Below are 22,455 nucleotides of genomic sequence, written 5' to 3'. Positions count from 1 at the left end.
ACTGCTAAGAGAGTAGATTTTAAGTATTTTTACCACACACAAAAAGTATGTGAAGTGATACAAAGGTTAAAATGCTTGATTTAACTATTCCATGATGTACATATACATCAGCACATCATGTTGGACAACATAAATATAAACATTTTTTACTTATTCATTAAAAAAGTTTCCAATGCTGGGATTGTGGCTCAGCAGTAGAGCGCTTGCCTGGCACATGCGAGACCCTGGGTTCGATCCTCAGCACCACATAAAAATAAATAAGTGAAATAAAGGTATTGTGTCCAACTACAACTAAAAAGTAAATATTTTTTAAAAAGTTTCCAACAAAAATGAGTGCAAATAAAAAGCAAAACACAATTACCATTTCTATTCCTCAATCACAAATATATGCCTGCTAGTGATTTAACCAAGGAAAATTCAAGTTATGACAAGTTTATTACCAATTTAGAGTCATTTAAAAAAAATCCCTTGTAAGTTTATAATAGGTTTATTACCGTATTTCTCACAGTGCTATGTCATTTGGGATTAGATTAATGAAACAAAAATTGTCCCACTATCTTTTAAGTAGTTTGAATAACATATACACACACAGTAACACATCTATCAACATATGCACACTATTCAAAATACTACCTGTTTCTGGAAAACAGGTAAGACAGCAATCCCTCTCCTTATCATCCCCACTGCAAATTAATAACTAAGCTCAAGTAAACGCATTTACCTGGGCTTTAAGTCAAAAGGCTGGGTTACTAACAGTGATTAATCAACTCATTCATCTTTTCTGAGGATTAGGGTATTTCCCCCCAGACATACAACAACTGAATAATACCTACCTCTCAGGGTTTATTGTGGGAATTACAATCTGTATGAACTTGTCTCATGAATTTTAAACCTCAATAGTATTTTTCATAAATTAAAAAAAAATCCAACAAAGCATATAAAAAGAAGGCTCAGAGTATTATTGTCTCTGTTGTTTATATGATTATCTTGGAAGGCTACATATACATTTAAAAGGAAGAAGAAAAACATTCAGCTTATGTAACATTAAGCAATTGTAATATACCATAGAAAAACTTAAAATTTGTAGGAATAGGTCCATCCTGAGAAACACTGTCATCACAGAAGAAGTTAAATGTCCCATTGATCCTTCTTTTCCACAACAGAGACTGCTTTTGCTGAATACGTACAGATAAATCAAAAGTTCATAAGCTATGTTTAAGCTTATAAGGGCATACACTATGCATTTTAAATCTTTAGATCTTTGCATTTAATCTAAGGCTATGATACAGTTTTAGATTAACATAGTTTAACATAATTTTTTAAGATATTTTGAGGTATTAACAATTTAATTTGTTCTTGGCTAGATCTTTAGCCCCTACAAACAATGCCTGTATTTTGAAGTATTGTCAATGAAAATGAATAATATAGGGAAAAAAACCCTCTAGTTTACTATTTTTAATAAAACCTATCACTTCATTCAATACTAACGTAGATGAAATATGTATTTTCTCTCAAGCACTCAGATAGAAGTATGGCTATATATACCAAACAAGCAAAGCACCATAAAATGTTGCAACATGGTTTTAGAATTTTCAAGTTAAAGAGTAGTCCAGTTGTTTCATGTTCTTTTATATATTTAAGAACGTGAATTTTAAAATAGACACCATTTACTTTAATTCTATCAGAAATATATTTTAAATCTTCAAAAGCCTACTTCTTAAATACTCATGTATTTTTATTTCATAATGCATGATTGAGATTCTCTTGTGTTTTCAACCTTAATCCTTAGAAAATAGAATTCAAAACTTACTAATGACTCTTATTATAGACTATATATGTATGTATGTATGTATGTATATATATATATATCACATAAGCTTTAATCAAAACTAGCTTTATAAATTCAATATGTGTAAACACCCATCTGATACTACAAGAATGGTATGAAATTGTTTATGTTCATGAAAAGCAAATTCTCTGAAAATATTCTCCTCAAAGAGGAAAGATAAAGGTAAAGAAATAATATAAATAGTATTAATTAAAAATTTTACAGTTACAAATGTTGCTAAACTTAGAATAGTTAAATTACTTCTAAGGATAAATGTTTCAAGGAATGTACAAGTAATGCTTTTAAATCACATGGCCATATATTCTAATATTTGTGCTTTTTATTTTTACATTTGTACCACCTTTTTTTGAAAATTATAGCTTCTACTTACACAATTTACCCATCATTTGTCACATCTTCAAGTTACTCTGTAAGTTCAAGAGGATGAAGATTTTTCAGAGTTCTTAAACTCATTAATTATATAATTTATTAATTTGATTAGATATTTTACAGTAATTAAATAATTATAGACTTCAGTACATAATTTTAATAACATTTAAAATGTAAGCTCCTTTTATTTTACATTAGCCCTAAAAGCATCTGTTCTTTGTAAATAATAGTAAATTATTAACAAATAGTGAGAAATAAATTCAATCTGAGTGAACATGACAGGTTTTCATTTTCCTCTTTTAAAAAGTTTATAATGAGATATAACAATTAGGAAATGACATCTTCTTTTCATTAGGCAAGTAATTATTTTACAGTATGTACTGACTTTCCTAGATCATACCAGTTTAAATGAGGTTTAAACCCCAAAACATAGAACAATCAAAAGATTGTAATGCTCGTACCTAATATTTTCTAAACTGGCTTTGGAATAGTCACTACTTCACATTCCATTTCATTTTATTTTCATGAAAAGGAAAGTCTTCCACTAATTGGTAACATAACATCGACATTATTTATATAACCATCCTACACCAGAGCTGTCATTTAACTTTTGACAGCCACTTCTGTTATTCAACTGTCGTCTTCTTTATATGATGAAGAAGTGCATCTTTTTCCAAGTGAGCCTCTGCAAGAGCCATTTTAGCTTTAGCCAGTTCCTGTTTAAGAGATTCATTTTCTTCCATGAGCTGAAATGATAAATTTGAAAAGAGAATTCAATCATTTCCAGAAAATTTAAATACACTATTTTATAGAGTATCCAAAGGTCTGACACTTGGGATAGTAAAAATATCCAATGCTAGTGTGGGTCCACTTAAAATTCCTTAGAGAAGCTATTCAGAAACACATATGCCATTAAAAATGTCCTTACGGGTCTTGCACTGTGGCTCAGTGGTAGAGCACTTGCCTAGCACATGTGCAGCACTGGGTTCAATCCTCAGTACCACATAAAAATAAATAGTTATTTAAAAAACATTTTTAAAAATTTCCTTAAGTTTTGACCCCATAGTTCAAAACAATTAACTTCTCATTTCCAAATTTAATAGTGATTTTGTTTCACTGTAATATCACTGGACCTCTCTATGGCTTTGGATACTGCTAACTTTCCCCTTTCCTAAACATCTCTCCTTTTATGGTTTTTATGTCACAGCTCTTTTCATGCTTCTCTCTCAACCTATGCCAACTTCTTCCTTTTTTTTTCTTGAGAATGTTTAATTTCCATATTCTATTTATTTCATAGTTGGTCTCTTCTTTTGTCATCTGAGTCACTCTCTTGGATGGTCTCACTTACTTCCACAGTTCAACTACCAGATACCCTTATAAATCTGTTTCCTGAGCTCCAAACTCACAATTCACAATCTGAATATACAACTAGACATTTTCCTCTAGATAGCCAATAAGTCTTCTGTCCCCTTTGTTGACTTAGGTCAAGTATTCTGTTGTCATAAGAGCCATTCCTAACCCTGACAGGAGGAGACAATAAAACTAGGGGCTTTTGCATTTACACAGATATATGAAAACATACACATTCAATTTCAAAGCGTTCTCAGACCTCCTTTAGTCTTAGCTTAAAAAGTTCTGCCTTACAGACAGATCAAATGACGATGTGTCCCTATATTTCCCCCAATCTGTGGCACCTGACAGTATGTTGTAATCACTGTTAACAAACTTTTGTCTGTCCCACCAGATTTTGAGTTCTTCAACAGACAGGAACTGCTCAATTTTATATTCCTTGCTCAGAGTTATTATCCAATAAATCCTTGATGAAAAGATGAATAAACTCATTATGTATAAATTAAAACCCTGCTGAGCATTTTGTTTACTTACCATGGGAAAAAAATCAGAAGCAACTTGAATGTTAGCAAATGTTAAAAGGAAAGTTCAGAAATGATAATATATCCACATCCATATTACTCAGTCATTAAAATAAAAATGAAGCAGATGTAATATGTAAAATGTCTGTTAAATAATACTCAATGTTTAACTTAAATAAGTAAACAAATAATGTGTTACCTATTAGTATATTAATAATTATTTTAATTGCTGAAATTGAATCTGAAATAGGGTTTCTATTACCTGTTCTCTAGTAAAGTCAAAGGAGCATTCAGGAAATTTAACTGGCCAAGGAGCCTCTGGGCTTGTCTGAGTAGCTTGCGTGACACTGTGTTGTTCCTTCAGATCATACTTTCCACTGGTCAGCAACACTGAATCACTTTTGACATTTTCTTTCAAATCATTTCCAGTGTTAAGCATATGAGAACCTAGTCAAACAAAATACTCAGATAAAATTTCCAAATACTTGATCAATATTTATAATTTCTACTATGAAAAACTAATTTTAATATGAGTCTATATCCCTATCATGTGAGGACAGTATTATGAGACAGAAAATGGGGGAAAATTTAAAAAACCCACAGTAAAACCAAAAGCTTTGAAAAAGATTTTTTTTTTAAAAGGATAAATTTTTAGTAAGAATGACTAAAAAAAAAAAAAAATCAGAATCAAAAGTAAAAAAAGTTGGGGCTGGGGTTGTGGCCGCTCAGTGGTAGAGCGCTTGCCTACCATGTGTGAGGCACAGGGTTCAATTCTCAGCACCACATCCAAATAAATGAATAAAATAAAGGTCCATTAACATCTAAAAAAATATTTTTTTAAAAAGTAAGAAAATAAAAGGGATATTCCTACCAACCTTACAGAAATAAAAATGACAATAAGGAATAACTATATGCCAATAAATTAGATAACTGAGATGAAATCAATTCCTAGGAAGACAGAAACTACTCAAATGGACTCAAGAAGGCAATGTGAATAGACATACAGCTGGCAAAGATATTCAATAACTAGTTAAAAACTACTCCAAAAGAAAAACTGAGACCCAAATGGCTTTAAAGACTGGTTGTGGTCACACACACATGTAATCTCAGTAACTAGGGAGGCTGAGGCCAGAGGATCACAAATTCAAGACCAGCCTAGAAAACCCAGTGAGATACCATCTCAAAATAAGATTTAAAAAGGGATAAAGATGTAGCTCAGTTGTAGAGTGCTTACCTAGCATAAACAAGGAACTGGTTTCAATTTCTAGTACTGAAAACAAACAAAAACAAATAGCACCAAACCTTCATAATTATTCCAAAACAGAAGGAGAACACTTCAAACTCCTTCTATAAAGCCAGTCTTACCCTGATACCAAAGCCAAAGAATTTCTTAAAAAAAAAAAAAAACTAACATGAATGTGCTTATGAACATGTCCATTAAAATCCTTAACATTAGGGCTGGGGATGTGGCTCAAGCGGTAGCGCGCTCGCCTGGCGTGCGTGCGTGCGGGCCCGGGTTTGATCCTCAGCACCACATACAAACAAAGATGTTGTGTCCGCCGAAAACTAAAAAAATAAATAAATATTTAAAAAAAATTCTCTCTCTCCCGCTCTTTAAAAAAAAAAAAATCCTTAACATTAGCGAGCTGAATCTAGCAACATATAAAAATAATTATATACCATGGCCAAAAGGGATTGATTGATCCCAGAAGTAAAAGTTTCACCTAACAAGAAAAAAGTCAATAAGTGTAATGCTTTATATATGCAATTTATTATATAAAAAACAAAAGCCACATGAACATAATAGATACAGAAGAAGCATCTGACAAAAATCCAACACTTTTCATTGATAAAAATAATCAAAAAAGTGGGCACAGACAACTTGCTTGATTTGAAAAAAAAAGGGCATCTACAAATACTCCACAATTAATGTTATATTTAATGGTGAAAAAACTGGATACTTTCTTTGCCAAAAACACAAACAAGACAAGGATGGCTGTATGCATTCATCACTTTAACACTGTCCTAGAGGCAACTGGGCAAGAAAGGGAAATAAAAGGCATCGAGGTTGGAAAGGAAGAAGTAAAACTATCTTTATTCACAGATGATGTGATTTATGGTTTTCTATATTTTAAAAAAAGCTATGCAATCAACTAAAAAACTATTAGAACTAACAGGTTCAGCAAGATACAAAAATTAATATACAAAATAAAATTCTATTTCTATACACTTTATAACGAAGAACCTTAAAGTAAAATTATAAAATAATTCCATTTAAAATTTGTTCAAAAAGAATAAGCATGAGGCCTAGAACTGCCAAAAAGGAAAAAAAAAAAAAAGAGGAATACTTAGGCATAAATTTAACAAAAGTACAAAACTTATATGCCGCAGTCTGGCTGGGCACAAATGCCGCAGTCTGGCTGGGCACACAATCACGAGCCACCACACAGCTTGTAGATTCAAACAGCAACTCTTTATTCCCGAACTCACACCAGCCGTCTACAATCACGTTCTGGGGAAATCCAAGTTCTCTGCCCAAATCCACCTTCTCTCCCAAATTCACCTCCACTGGGCTTCTATCTCCAAAATATACTGTCTGAATCCCGTGAGAACTCAAGGGGAACTCAGGCAGCAGGATACGCCCTATTCCCAGCAGGAATAAGGAATAATCTTAAACCTTAAACCTGGAACCTAAACTGGGAACGCCCTAAACAAGATTATCTTAAAACCGGGAACACCCTAATCTGCCTTGGTCCTTGAGCAAGGTCACTTACATTCAATGTCACTGCAACATGTCAGCAACATGGGGTACGCTGGCAAGGAAATTGTCATACCTACTTGGCTAATGGCTCCCAGCACTTATACTCTGAAAATACAAAACATGGTTGAACTATTGAAAAAGATTAAAGTGACTTAAATAGATGGAAAATTCTCCATGAAAAGACTTACTATTATTAAGATGGCAATGCTCTCCAAAATGATCTACAGATTTAACATTATCACTAACAGAATCCCAGCCGGCTTTTTTGTAAAAATTATCAAGCTGATTCTAAAATTCATATGGAATTGCAAATGACCCAGAAGAGTCAAAGTTTGAAAAAATGCAGTAATGTTGAATGACTCACGTTTCAAAGTTTACTCCAAAGCAAGTGCTGGCGAGGATGTGGGGAAAAGGGTACACTTGTACATTGCTGGTGGGACTGCAAATTGGTGCGGCCAATTTGGAAAGCAGTATGGAGATTTCTTGGAAAGCTGGGAATGGAACCACCATTTGACCCAGCTATTCCCCTTCTGGGTCTATTCCCTAAAGACCTAAAAAGAGCATGCTACAGGGACACTGCTACATGGATGTTCATAGCAGCACAATTCACAATAGCTAGACTGTGGAACCAATCTAGATGCCCTTCAATAGATGAATGGATAAAAAAAAATGTGGCATTTATAAACAATGGAGTATTACTCTGCATTAAAAAATGACAAAATCATAGAATTTGCAGGGAAATGGATGGCATTAGAGCAGATTATGCTAAGTGAAGCTAGTCAATCCCTAAAAAACAAATGCCAAATGTCTTCTTTGATATAAGGAAAGTAACTAAGAACAGAGTAGGGAGGAAGAGCATGAGAAGAAGATTAACATTAAACAGGGACGAGAGGTGGGAGGGAAAGGGAGAGAGAAGGGAAATTGCATGGAAATGGAAGGAGACCCTCATGGTTATACAAAATTACATACAAGAGGAAGTGAGGGGAAAGGGAAAAAAAAAGGGGGGGAGAAATGAATGACAGTAGAGGGGGTAGAGAGAGGGGAGGGGAGGGGAGGGGAGGGGGGATAGTAGAGGATAGGAAAGGCAGCAGAATACAACAGACACTAGTATGGCAATATGTAAATCAGTGGATGTGTAACCGATGTGATTCTGCAACCTGTATACAGGGTAAAAATGGGAGTTCATAACCCACTTGAATCAAAGTGTGAAATATGATATATCAAGAACTATGTAATGTTTTGAACACCAACAATAAGAATTAAAAAAAAGAACTATGTAATGTTTAGAACAACCAATAATAAAAATTAAAAAAAAAATGGAAAGTCCCCTGAAGTGTGCTCAAAAAAAAAAAAAAAAATACTTAACATCACTGGCTATTAGGGAAATTAAATGAAAGCCATAATGTCATTTCATATCCACTAGGATGGCTATAATCAAAAACACAACTAGTAGTAGGCAAAAACCTGAAAGAATGAACATGAATTATTAAGGTATTTTTACATAAAATAAAACCATCAATTTTTTAAAAAAGAAAGATAACTAGCAAATATTGGCAAAGAATTGAAAAGTTGGAAACCTCACTCTCTGCTTTTCGTGTCCACTTTCCTTTTCCTCTGTAACAGTTTAGTCATGATGGCAAAAAAAAAAAAAAAAAAAAAAGCCACTGTAGCTACCGGTGACCCTTCCTTTCTTGATTCCCTCATAAATATGCAAAATGGACTCAGAATGCTTGAGTCACAGTCAACTCATGGATCACTAATCATGAGCTGAAATCTTTTCAATGGCAAAGCTGGGTCCTATTCCCACTCTTATGACAGGGTCATCCAACAGTCAGGTCTTTCAAAAATCACATGGAATGAAAGAAGGGCAGTTTGTCAAATCAAACTATGAACAGACAGACAAACTCCGTGCAATATAATTCTCCCCACAAAAAACATTTCCAGAAAAGAATACTAAGTCAAAGAATACAAACACTTTTAAAGCTTTTGTTCATACTGTCAAATAACCCTCCATGAGAGTTATATCAATTCCACTCCCATTCTGTGTATAAAAATGGAATAGTTCTTTCTAAATGGATAAATGCTAATAAGCTGAGTTTTGGATGGCTCGATTCATTATAGTGGTGCAAACTCAGAAACTACCCATTATACGATTGTCTTCTACCACTTATGATTTATGGTAATAATAACAAGAAACAAAAACTATTATACTGGTTCAGAATAACATAATACCATTTCGGCTTGGTAATGCATTTAAGAGCAACCCAAGTACTATGTCATGGGAAAGCCAAATTCTTCTCTGCTGTTTCTACCTTAAGACTTTTTTTTTTTTTTAAGAGAAAGAGAACTTTTTAATATTTATTTTTTAGTTTTCGGAGGACACAACATCTTTGTTTGTATGTGGTGCTGAGGATCGAACCCGGGCCGCACGCATGCCAGGCGAGCACACTACCACTTGAGCCATATCCCCAGCCCAACCTTAAGACTTTTAACACTCCTAAAATACTAATTGATCAGTATTTTTAAATGCACTTTTTCTAACTTTTAAGAGTAAATCTCTTCTTTTAAATGAAATCTGACATGGAATGCCAACATAAACAAAAGATTAAAGCTGGTTACATTGGCCATGGTGAAGATAAAGGAGGATCAAGGGCTTATTCTGGGCTTACTGTTTCCCTAACCATGGGCTCCTATGAATAAAAAAAGCCACTGGCTACACAACTCAGAAACTCATTTACTTCCACCACTGAAAGGCAGTCAGAAAAGGGAAGCAGAATGGAGAAAGAAGAACAAAGTGGAAGGGAAAAGAAGGAATGGAGTAGACTAAGTAGATGAGGAAGATGGAGAGTGGAGGACAATGTGAGGAGGGAGAATGGAAAGACAGAAAGGGAAAGTGTGTGTAAAGGAAGATAAAAGACATAAGAAGGAAGACATAGTCAAACAATAAAAAAGGAGAAGGGAGGAAGAGGAAGTAAGAAGGGCATGGCATGGGAAAGGAGAGGCAGGAGGAAGAAAATAAAGATGAAAAAGAACAGAACCAGTATAAGGACAGGAGTGATTGGAGTCTATTACTAGAAAGATGAATTTCCTTTTCTTTAAAATAATCTTTCAAATTTTAGGGGCAATTATCAGTTCTAGCATTGCACATTTTGATAAACAAATCAATGCCCCTCACTGAATGAAATGTGCAGAATCCTCACAGCAGCAAACATTTTCCCCTAGAGTAGACTCAATCTGCCTAAACTACAATTTCTTCATTGACAAAAAGTGGTAAGAATATTTGCATTAACTATCTCAAAGAGTTATGGTAAGAAATCAATAAGCTGAAAAACCTTATAAACCAAAAATCAATATTCAAATATTATTTCTTCTTATAAGAATGGTAGATGCTTGGCAAATACTTCACAATAGACTTTAAAGAGTTCTCTGTTCATTCAAACAGAAGATTTCTATTTATTTTTCCTCCCTAGTCACATACTGAGTTAACAGGCTTTACTTTAGGTGTAGTGATGAAAAGAATATATGTAATAAATATATTTCAGTATAAACATACATTGCCCCTCTCCTTCACTACCTCTCTGGTTGAGAATCAATGCCATATTGGGCCATGGTTCTTGAAGGATGAGAATACACCAGATCCTAGGTAACATACATATAGCTTATATGTATGTTACTGTTAAATATTTATCATAGCTGACATATTAGTGAGTCATATTTCTGATATATTAACATATAAGCTATATGTATGTTACATTAGGCTGTGTGTTCTATTGTATACTTCATGGATGGAAAATATGTTTAGAGCCACTGCACTACTGTTAAAGGTAATTAACAATACATGGCTCTGCGTAAACACACAAACATTTTGGTTTTTTTCCTCTTAAGTTACACACTTACACTGGAGCAAGAAGGAAAGTGGAATGTTGCTTTGTAGTTTTGTGAAAAGTTATTTGAAGTTTCTCCTTAAAGTCTTTACTGAAAAATTGGTAAGTGTTTTTAAGACTTTCCAAGAAGTGTGAAGTACTGTGATAAGTAGTAAAAAGTAGGCATAAAACCACCTATTCTTTAATAATGGATTTTATTTAATCACATTCAGAATAGCTGCAAGTATAGCTTAGAATATGTTAAATGAAAGGGAAAGAAGTAAAGAAGAGAAATATTAGGTAAGCTGCTATTATCACCACCAACAAACACCTACAAAAATAATGAGACTATTTTGAATGTGCATGTTTCCTAAAAAATTGTTTCTTTGAGACAGGGAAAAAAACACCACAGTTTGAAATTTCTTAATGAACTGTTTGAGAAGGTTATTTAAATCATTCCTAAAATGTCCTTCTAAATTCTAAAAGCAAATAAAAGTTACTGTTAAATATTTATCATAGCTGACATATTACCGAGTCATATTTCTGATAACATTAACATATAAGCTACATGTATGTAACACTAGGCTGTGTGTTCTATTGTATACTTCATGCACCAAAGACCCTAATTAATTTCTACATCATGAGAAAAATGACATAACATCACAGTCTGCTTCATGGCATTACTTTAAGTAATAGAATGAGATAATATGTTAAGACCTCCCATATAAAACAAATCTTGTTTCTTTATGTTAAAAATCTGTTGTTCCTGCTGGGCACAGTGGTGCACACCTGTAATCCCAGCGCAGCTTTGGAGACTGAGACAGGAGGATCTCATGTTCAAAGCCAACCTTAACAACAGCGAGGTGCTAAGCAACTCAGTGAGACCCTGGGCTGGGGATGTGGCTCAGTGGTGTGAGTGCTCCTGACTTCAATCCCTGGTACCCGCCTACCCACCTAAAAAGCCCTCGTAACACATTAGCAGTCTCTTCTTATTCCTTTCTAACCCCAGGCCTCTCAGACTACTAATTTGCTTTCTTTCTGTGGATTTGCCTGTTCTGCACATTTCATGTAAATGGAGTCATACAATCAATGGTCTTTTTCTGACTGGCTTCTTCCACTTGGCATAAAGTTCAAAGTTATCTGTGTTGTAGAGAGCATAACTACATCATTCTTATTGTTGCTGAATAATAAATAATCCATTGTGTGGATACAACATATTCTGTTTATCCACTCACTGCACTACGACATTTCAGTCATTTCTACTCTTGGGTAATTGTTAATATTGTTGCTGTAAATATCATGGACAAGTTTTGTATGGACATGTCTTGATTTTTCTGGCACAGATACCTAAGTAAAATTGCTAAGTCACAGGGAACTTTATAATTTTAAGAGAAGCTGCCAAACTGGTTTCAAAGAATCTGTACTATTTGTTAGTCCCAACAATATATCAGGGTTACAACTTCTCTACATCCTTGCCAAAACTTATTATTATCCCCCCCCCTCAAGTTTTTGTTTTGTTTTGTTTTGTTTTTGTACTGGGGATTTAACCCAGAAGTGCTTTACCACTAAGCTGCAATGGTACAGCAACAGCCCTCTTTTTTTAAAATTTTGAGGCAGAGTCTCACTAAGTTGCTGAAGCTGGCCTCAAACTTGCAAACCTCCTGTCTCAGCCTCCTGAACCACTAAGATTACACTGAACCCAGCTTCTTTCTGATTACAGTTATCCTAGTGGGTATGAAGTGGTAGCTCACTATTGCACTGATTTAATTCCCCTAATGGCTAATAAAGTCAAGTATCTTTTCATGTGCTTACTGCCATCTATACATTTTCTTTAGAGATATGTCTTCATTCCTTTTTCAATTTCAAAACTGAGTTATTTTACCTTTTTACTGTTAAGATAAAATATATCATTTACTGATAAGAGTTTGTTATGTACTCTGAATACCCATCTCTTATTAAATAAGTAAGCTGCAAATGTTTTCTAACCTATGGGTTGTCTTTTCTCTTTCTTGATGGTTATCACTTAAGGCACTAAAAGTTTTAAATTTTTTTTAATATTTATTTTTTAGTTGTAGGTGGCCACACAATACCTTTATTTCATTTTTTTTTTTTTTTTTGTAATGCAGTGCTGAAGATTGAATCCAGTGCCTCACACATGCTAGGCAAGCACTCTACCACTGAGCCACAACCCCAGCCCTAAAGTTTTAAATTTTGATGGAGTCCAACTTATCCTTTTTTCTTGTCATTTGTGCTTTTGGTATAGTATCAGAGAAAGCTTTGCCTAACCCAAGATCAAGAAGACATCTTCACTGGGGCTGTGGCTCAGTGGTAGAGTGCTTGCCTAATACATGTGAGGCACCCGGTTCAATCCTCAATACCACACAAAAAATAAATAAGTTAAATAAAAATTTTTAAAAAGAAGATATACTTTTATGCTTTCTTTTAAGAATTTTATATTTTTGCTCTTCCATTTAAGTTTCTGATCCACTTAGAGTAAATTTTTGTGTATGATAAAAGGAAGAGGTTCATTCTCCTTTAGCAGTTTCACCATCATTTGAGGAAAACGCCTCATTTACCCCATTGAATTATCTTGGCAGCCTTGTCAAAAAAAATCAATCATAAGTGGGAGACTTTATTTCTGAATTCCCAATTCTATTCCATTCCAATAATTTTTTTTATTTTATTAGTTGATGAACCTTTATTTATATGTGGTCCTGAGAATCTAACCCAGTGCCTTACACATGCTAGACAAGCACTCTACCAATTAGCCACAACCTCAGCCCCCATTCCAATAATTTTTAAAAAATATTTTAGTTGTCAATGGACCTTTATTATTTATTTACTTATTTATATGTGGTGCTAAGACTTGAACCTAGTGCCTCACACATGCGAGGCAACAGCTCTACCACTGACCCATAATCCCAGCCTCCATTCCAAAAATTTTTTAATAATCTCCTTTTCTATCCTTATTTACAGTTATGAATGCTGATTGTACTCTTTTCTTCAAATGTTTGAGAATTATTGGATGTATGACTATAGATGCTGATTCTATTTGCTGTAGATAAACTCCAGTGGTTGTGGGTAAGAGAGGAGGGATTGTGCCACTGAATTAAATAGCCAAGTTAATCAACTCTAGTCATTTCTTTCCTGGAGCCTAACAGCTGCAGAATTTACCCTTAGTCAATATGCACACCCTATTGGAGTCTGCTACTAAGTAGAAATACAGGTAAAGATTTCAAAAAGCAATGTCTAGATGCTACTGTTCAGTATCCCATTCTAATGTCAGTATGCTGGTGGGAAGATTTCTCCTGTTTCTGAAGAGGAACTTCCCTAGCAGAGTTCTCTTGGACTCTCACCTCTTCCCAGGGAAGAAGGCATGACTTACCTGATTGATGAGTTTAGAAAAAAAGAACTACATATGTGCGGTTCAGTCTCTTTTTTTTTAATATTTACTTTTTTTAGTTGTAGTTGAACACAATACATTTATTCCAAACATTTAGTTTTATGTGGTGCTGAGGATCGAACCCAGGGCCTGGGCATGCTAGGCGAGCGCTCTACCGCTAAGCCACAACCCCAGCCCCGGTTCAGTCTCTTCTTACTTTGGCATATGACTTGCCTATAAAAAAAATGCATTTTGTTCTGCATTTTCTATGAAACAGTTTTGGAAGCTAAAACATTTGGAAGATACCTGTGCATCAAGCCTTTCTTCTCAAAGACTTAAGTTACCTTCCCCATCTGAGATTTTTATCAGTAATGAAGCTGCCATCTTGTTCTTTGCTGGCCTGACTCCAATCTGAGAGTCTCCAGTTAAGCCCAAATTCCAGAGGGGAGAGTCAAGTTAAACATACCTTTCAAAATGTTCTGACCTCAGTAACAGTCCTATCTTTCATGAGTTTATGGCCACATACTAATCAAGTTTTGCCTCTGTGGTTTGCTCTCTGTTGAATTTTTTAACAAATATATGACCCCCTGGTGATACTTATTCTTCTTTTGCAATATTGAAAATGACTTTATTATTCTTTTCCCATTTTCTTTTCATAAGGTTTTTGATAGGAGATGAAATAGATACATATATCAGTCACTCATGTTTCATCTTCAACAAGCAACTAAAATAGTGATAACTAGAACTAAAACATCTGTAACTACTGACTCACACTCTACTACTCCACACTACCTTATAAGATCTTCACATTAGATATATTAAAATCTTGTTAGAGCGGTGATACAAGCATTAACAGAGAAATAAATATCCAGCGATGTACTATAAAGTAACTAATGCACAGAAATTACTATAAGCATTATAAGATTTCTCGTCAGATTATAAAGAAAGCATCACTGAAAATGAAAGCTTGAAATAACATTGGAATGATGGAGATGAGTAATTCTAATGAAGAAGAACATGGAGATGTAAAATTGCAAGCCAAGTCCCATTACAAGCACAGCACCAGGTTAGGGGAGTATACAGAAAAGAACAGGGGAAAACAGAGATAAGAAAGAGTTTAAAAACAAAACAGAACAAGGAATATCAAGAGTCATGTAAGATCATGAAAGCCTCTCACACTTTCATTCAAAACACATTTGTAGAAAAGATATTAAACCAACTATGAAGGAGTTATATACACTATTTTATTATAATGTACTGAAAGTGTCCCTCAATCATCTACTATTACATATATACATATATTCAAAATAAATAATGAGCGAAAAGAAACAATCAGCATATAAATAATTTAACTCCAAAATCTGAGGTGATCATTTGTATTTTTCTTTTTGAGTGTGTTTGTCTGTGTGTGCAGTACTGGCAAATAAACCCAGGGCATTCTAGCACTAAGCTACATCCCTAGCCCCTTTTTATTTTTTATATTGAGACAAGGTCGTGCTATGTTGCTGAGACTGGCTTCAAACTTGCAATCCTCCTGCTTCGGCCTCCCAACTTGCTGGGATTATAGGCATGTGCCACTACACACAGCTTAAATTATTTTAAATTATTTTTTCATATATACCTCTTATATGAAAAGAGCCATCATCATTTCTCTCCACCACAAGATGATCAATATGCACAGTTACAGGAGTTGGTTCAAGAGAGACTGTGCAGCTCCGAGGACTGTCATCCTACAGAAAAGAGACATAATACTGGCATGTTCTAGTTAAAGTAAATAATGAAATTAAAATAATAATTTAATATAAACATTACTTTAGTCTACTAAATTTTAATGAGTTAGAAATACATCTATACATGCTTTGATAAAAATAAGAAAACTACCAGCTCTACTATGCCATTCTCTAATTTCTAAGAATCTCAATATCATTCACCATAAAGACCAAAAGATTCATTTTCTTAAATAGAGTATGTATTATATATATAAGGCAAAATCTTAGACATGAGTCAAAGTCCAGGTAGGCAATGTGAACATGTGTAACTTGAAAATATAAAATTATCTTTCAACATACTTTTAAATTTATTTTTGTGTTAGAAACTTCTATCTTCATTGGCATGACAGTTGCAACAGTTTCGTCTTCCAAAAAATGTTGAATATTCATAAGAGAAGATGTAAAAAACTCAGTACTAAAGTTTTCTATATGGCATTGCAGAAATCCATTTTTTTCTGCAAGCTGAGAATGTATTACAGCACCAGGCCCACTTTCAAACCTCAGAGAAATCTCAGGAGAGGATTTGGAATGAATTGTAGCTTTCTGAACAGAACCTAAGGAAAATGAACATAAAATAATCATCACTTTGTGGTGCTATTCAAAAATACCACTATTATTTGTCATTAAGAGGTTATAATCCCTTTGTATATTAAAGCAATCCTAGATGAAATAGTTTAACATTGTACCCCTAATTTAAGTAATACACCATGCATACCATAATTCCAATTTTTCTAGGCAACCTTTCTACTACAAAAATGTTGACTTTTCTGGGACTGGGATTGTGGCTCAGCAGTAGAGCGCTCACCTAGCATGTGCAAGGCCCTGGGTTCCATTCTCAGCACCACATAAAAATAAATTAAATAAAAGTACTGTGTACAACTAAAAAATAAATTTAAAAAATGTTGACTTTTCTGAATTTCTGGTTTTTTGGAAATAAGAAAAAACATATCATAGTATAACTGATATGACATATACCTCAGATACTTAGAGTGTATTTGTATATCTACCTATGCATTTGTAACAACATAATGACAACTGTGATGAAGAAATAGTCATGACATTTAAAGTGACTCAAACCATCTCTCAAGAAGTAGCAAAAGTCTGAGGTTTTACACCTTTTTGTTAAACTGGGTCCTTCAATAATAGAAAAGTAAATAGAGAAAACCTCATAAAACTAAAACTGAAATTAAAGAATACACACACATACATACAGAGAAATATAAATATATAATTTCACATACTTTACAGAGATATAAATACTCAAGTTCAAAAGTATTTTAAATTTTAATAAAGCTCTTACAGAATATCTAATTTAAAAAAAAACTATTATTAGTGGAATCCCTGAAGTAATTTACTTGCAAACTGACAATCATAGTAACTATTTTTCTTATTTTATTCTATGCTACTCAGTTCCAAAATAAATAGAAGGCAATACAAATATGGTATATCAGATAAAGGAGACAAGTAAGAAAGTGATAGAAAAGGTGAAGACAGGTGATAAGGTTAACAACTCAAAATATATTATTTATATTTGTGTGCTAAATGTGTGTGAAAAATGAACTTATTAGAAACAAAGAGAAAAATATGACCAATTTCATAATTAAAAAAACTCATGAGCTAAAAACAAACCAGCTGTTCTGGAAAGGCAAAGTCATTTCTGTTTTTGAGGTATGAAATTTAATTATCCCAAGGGTCATCTTAAGAAGACTCAACTAATTAAATCTATGATGGGAAGACTTTATTTTCCCTCAGCATGAATATGAACAGTCTTATAGAGGACAAATTATACATTTTTGTAAGGGAGTAGTGGCATGAATTTAAAGATATGTATATTTATGTACCAAGGATAGGTCTTCATATACAACTCAAGGTAGAAAGTTGTATTTAAAGCTTTAAGGAACAAAATTTTTCTTAATTAATGTAGTAACATTTATTAACATTCAAAATAAATACATAATATCATATATAATTCTGAAATTTGTTAAGTATTTAAAACTCAGATATTTTAATTTTTTAAAAAGAAGTAAAAGAAACAACCACAAACTGATAATAGTGCTCTCTCCTATTATCAAAAAAAAGAATAAGCGTTAACTTGCTGATTTAGTAATAAGAGAAATTCACAACAAACTACTTGGTTAATGTGATTTTACTTTGTCTTTTTTTTATCTACACAGATATTTACATCTATATCTTCATACAAACATATATATATCAACTCCAGAATTTGTTTGAAATCCAGAATTAATTTTAAACAAAAAAATATTCTGGTGGGGCTGGAGGTACAATTCAGAGGTAGAACACGTGCCTAGCATGTGTGAGCTCTGGGTTCAATCCTTAGCAGCACAAAAAAAGAAAAAAAATGTTTTGGAGTAGAGATAAAACAAAATATTTACCAAATCACTCCTCTCTACTACCCTTATGCCATGGGACTACTGTGTCATGTTTTCCTATGAAAAAAATATAAGATACACATCGTATACATAAAAAAATGTTACAATATTGTGTTCAGGTGTATACACAACAATGTATACAAACTGTTGATCAAACATGATCATTGCTAGTATTGCTTATTATTGTATAAAATGTTCAAACTAAATTCTCTGTTGGTTTTTTTTAGCCCTTTATTCCTGTCCCATTGCCTCCTTTTCCTTTCTTTTCTTTCTTATCTTCAAAAAACCAACTGGGAAAGTTGAGACAAAATAAAGTATTAGCACTGACTATATAATCAACATATATAAGGCATTCCAAAATAGGACATGGTATTAAACGAAATGAAAATAAGAGTACAATTTGAAAAGTGCTGGGTGGAGTTTACAGTAAGATCTAGATTTTCAATTATTATTTCAAATCACTTCTTTTTTATATTTTGCCAACTATATTTTCAAATAAAAACTTAGCTTCCTAAATTCTACATGTTTTTATCTTTATTTTTTTTTAATTGTAGTTGGACACAATACCTTTATTTCACTTATTTATTTTTATGTGGTGCTCAGGATTGAACCCAGGGTCTTGCACACGCAAGGCGAGCGCTCTACCACTGAGCCACAACCCAAGCTCCAATTTTACATGTTATTAGGATTTACACTTCTAATATAAAATTCCTGAATATTGAAGAACAGACACATTGTAAACTATAAGACCTAGCAACAACAACAAATCCAAAAGAAAAGGAAAAACAAAGGGTTTTATGGCAATGACTTATGGATAATTGGCACATGTTGCAGCATTCTCTGGATATGAGGTGGATAGCACACTTGTCTGATATTATACAAAACTGTATTTTTTCAATGTATTATATCAGATATAGAATTGTGCACATATGGCAAATATAACAGTAAATTTTTTCATAAGTACAATTTTTCTTGTTTTCAACTATATGAAATGAAGAACTGTTGATGAGCCATATATAAGATATAAAAAAAGTTTAAATCATTAGATATTTGGTATGAAAAATAACTTAAAAAAAAAAAATCTTACCAACTGGACGATTACAAAGGTAATGCCGAAGACTGACATTGCCTAACTGATCTGTTGTCACCTGATTCACTTGAAGACAAATTTCTGTATCTTCTCCTCGGATGTCAATTTCTCCATTAATTCCAGTAATTTTAAACACCACAACTGACATCTATTAATAGTTGCATAAATAATATTAGCATATAAACTAATTCAAAATAAAATTTAAGAAATAAAGAAAAAAAGCATTAACCTCTAAAGATACAATTATGACTTATCAAACCAAAAATATATTTATGACCTACCACAATTGTTACATTATACTAGTTTAACATCCCTAATTAAAAAGATCAGAAATCCAAAACATTTTGGATGACATAAGTGGAAAATTCCACACGATGAAACTTTTGTTTCATGCACAATATTATTAAAAATACTGTAAAAAATTAACTTCAGCCTATGTGCATAAGACATATATGAAACAAACGAATTTCTTGTTTATACTCAGGTCTCATCACCAAGATATCTCATTATATATATATATATATATATATATATATATATATATATATATATGCAAATATTCCAAAATCCTCTTAAATAAGAGATACTTAACAGGTACTGAGAAACTTCAGCTTCTTTTCAGTCAAAAGAAAACACTTCAATGGAAAAGATTAATTATGCTACATTTCTATGTAAAATAATTTTCACTAAAAAAAAGCAGGGTAGAATATATGTTTTAAGTCTTTCATAAAATCTTTCACTGGGTCAGAAGGGTTTAAAACAAACAAGTAACATTTCATTTTTAGAAAGCCCCTTATTTTAAAGACTACTTTCCTTGTCATCAAACTTTCTGAAGTATATTTTAAAAGAGGAAATATATAGGTCAAAAAATAAAAGACAGAAATACTTTGCCTTCCTCAATATGAAAGAAACAAATTTAGAAAAGTAAAACACAGAAAAAAAGTTAATTAAGCAAGAAGGAAACATTTTTAAAGGTAGAAGGAACAAAGTAAATCTACCATCAAAGAATTCTTTTATATATTAATGTCTTAAAATGTGCACATTTCAAATATGAAATAAAGTTGGGAGCATTTCTTTTCATAGAATCCCTCTGAAATTATTACCAGGTCATCATGATTTTCTTGAGCACCATCTGAATTTGTACTAATGGCATCTGGAGAAATTTCACCATAATTCTGCAGAGTTGCACTGGTATTCAGACTCTCTGCTGGGCTCTGGTAATTTGCAGTTGAGTTCCTTTTAATTTCTAAAAAGTTAAAAATAATAATAAATAATAAGTTAAAATCAATTTTACATATGAACCAACAATGTTGCTTTTATCTAACCAACTCCTTCTCAAGCATAGCCTTGTTTGAAAAATAAGCAAAGAAAATTAGATTATAATTACCTAGCAAATAATAATAATTTCCATAATAAAATGTTAAAGATATTAAAGTCTTAAATTTAGTATGAAAAAGAGTCTTTCACTACTGAACACAAGGGTGTGTTTTTCCCACTTTAGGTACAGTGCTGGTTCCTGGTCAGCTTCATCTGTGTCCCCCTATCTATCCACAGTAAATAGTTCCAGAACTATCATAATTATTGATGTGATGATTTTCCACCCTTATCTACTGCCTAAATTTCCCAGTGAGCTTTTTTGGGTTTTGCTATCTGCATTTTAAAAACCTTTTTTTAATACTGATCAAAGAATCTGGAGTCCTCTATCAATGAGCTATATCCCTAGTTCTTTTTATTTTGAGACAGGATCTTGCTAAATTGCCCAGATTGGCCTTGATCTTGTGATCCTGCTTCTGCCTGAGTTGTTCGGATTACAGGCATAAGTCACCATACCAGCTTTATCTATAGTAAAATTCTAAAAAAATTATATGTACATCACAGAGTAATAGTTGAAAAAACCATAAAATAAATTATTACAAAAAATAGATTAGAAAACCCAAAGACAAATAAAACAAAAGCCTCAATTTATTATTATATTCACCACTACTATATAACTGGCTTTTAACCTAGGTTATCAATGAATGAACCACATAAAATGAATGTAAATACAATTGAGATATGAGGAGCCAACATAAGCATTTCAAAGGGCCTTCCTCACAGTCAGAGGTTTAAGAAGCTTCTTTATATATGTGTATATATCTTTATTTTATTTTACTTTATTTTTTAATGTGGTACTGAGAATCAAACCCAGTGCCTCACACATGCTAGGTAAGTGCTCCACCACTGAGCCACAACCCCAGCCTGTTAAGAAGCATCTTTGATTATGTAGTTTTGCTGAAGTATATAGGAAAAAAAAAAGAGCTTTCCAGGCATAGGTACAAGATCCCAAGGTGGGGGTCTTATAAGAAACTTAGTCAAAGGCTGCAGTATTCTACAATATAGCTGAAGTGTAGTAAGCACATGTAAAAACACAAGAACCAGGGGTCAAATCACACGGAACATTTAAGATTGAGAATTTTAAGCTTAATAGCCTTAGAGAAATGTAAAACGATCAAGATTAAACTGGAAAATAACACAATGAAATGTGCATTCTGCCCATGGAATGAAGAATGTGCTACAAATGGTCATGAGCAGATGTAAGAAGACAAATTAGGAGTTAGACTGTGGAAGGCTGGAGTCCAGCTATGTGTTTAGAAGTATTTATATACATATTCATAAACATGTATACACATAAATATATAGGCATGTTTGTTAACCTATGTGTATATGTGTATGACACCCAAATATGTATATAAAAACACAAAGGTAAAGGTCTGGAACTATATATAATCAAAAGTTAATAGTAGTTACATCTGGAGTGAAGGAATGATACCAAGGATGTATTCAGGGTGATGTTAAAGTGGAATCTTCAATTTTTACTGCAGATATTTCCATATTATCTGATTTTTTTCCTCATATATAAAAGATTATTCATACATTTCCTATAAAATTAAAAAAAAAAAAACCACAGGAGTCTCCTCTTAGTGAATATCAATTCCTCTTAACATAAATAGAATAATTAAGAGTTCAAGAGAACTAAGAACGTATATTATTTAATGTTACACACAAAAATCAATATTTTTCAAGATCCCAAAAATATTACACTGCTGGAATCTGAGATAGGAACTAAAAAAG

At 32.9% G+C, this 22,455-nt stretch overlaps 1 protein-coding gene across 3 annotated transcripts in view; it reads right to left on the bottom strand.

Annotated features, from left to right (window-relative positions):
• Nucleotides 1–958: 958 nt before the first annotated feature.
• Nucleotides 959–22,455, bottom strand: part of Bltp3b (bridge-like lipid transfer protein family member 3B) — a 99,777-nt gene continuing 78,280 nt past the window's right edge. For all 3 annotated transcript variants that reach the window (XM_046419334.2, XM_046419333.2, XM_046419335.2), the window contains 6 exons: nucleotides 20,448–20,590; nucleotides 19,342–19,492; nucleotides 16,165–16,418; nucleotides 15,717–15,825; nucleotides 4,352–4,536; nucleotides 959–2,964 (listed from right to left, as the gene is read on the bottom strand). In XM_046419334.2, the coding sequence (XP_046275290.1) occupies nucleotides 2,845–2,964; nucleotides 4,352–4,536; nucleotides 15,717–15,825; nucleotides 16,165–16,418; nucleotides 19,342–19,492; nucleotides 20,448–20,590 (962 nt within the window). In that variant the 3' untranslated portion in view covers nucleotides 959–2,844. The remainder of the gene's footprint in view (nucleotides 2,965–4,351; nucleotides 4,537–15,716; nucleotides 15,826–16,164; nucleotides 16,419–19,341; nucleotides 19,493–20,447; nucleotides 20,591–22,455) is intronic.

This window comes from Marmota monax, unplaced genomic scaffold, assembly GCF_021218885.2.
Source record: "Marmota monax isolate L192 unplaced genomic scaffold, Marmota_monax_Labrador192_F-V1.1 WCK01_AAM20220418_F8-fsc00036, whole genome shotgun sequence".
Lineage (NCBI taxonomy): Eukaryota > Metazoa > Chordata > Mammalia > Rodentia > Sciuridae > Marmota > Marmota monax.
The sequence above is the reverse complement of the archived record's forward strand: the minus strand, read 5'-3'. Positions and strand labels throughout refer to the sequence as shown.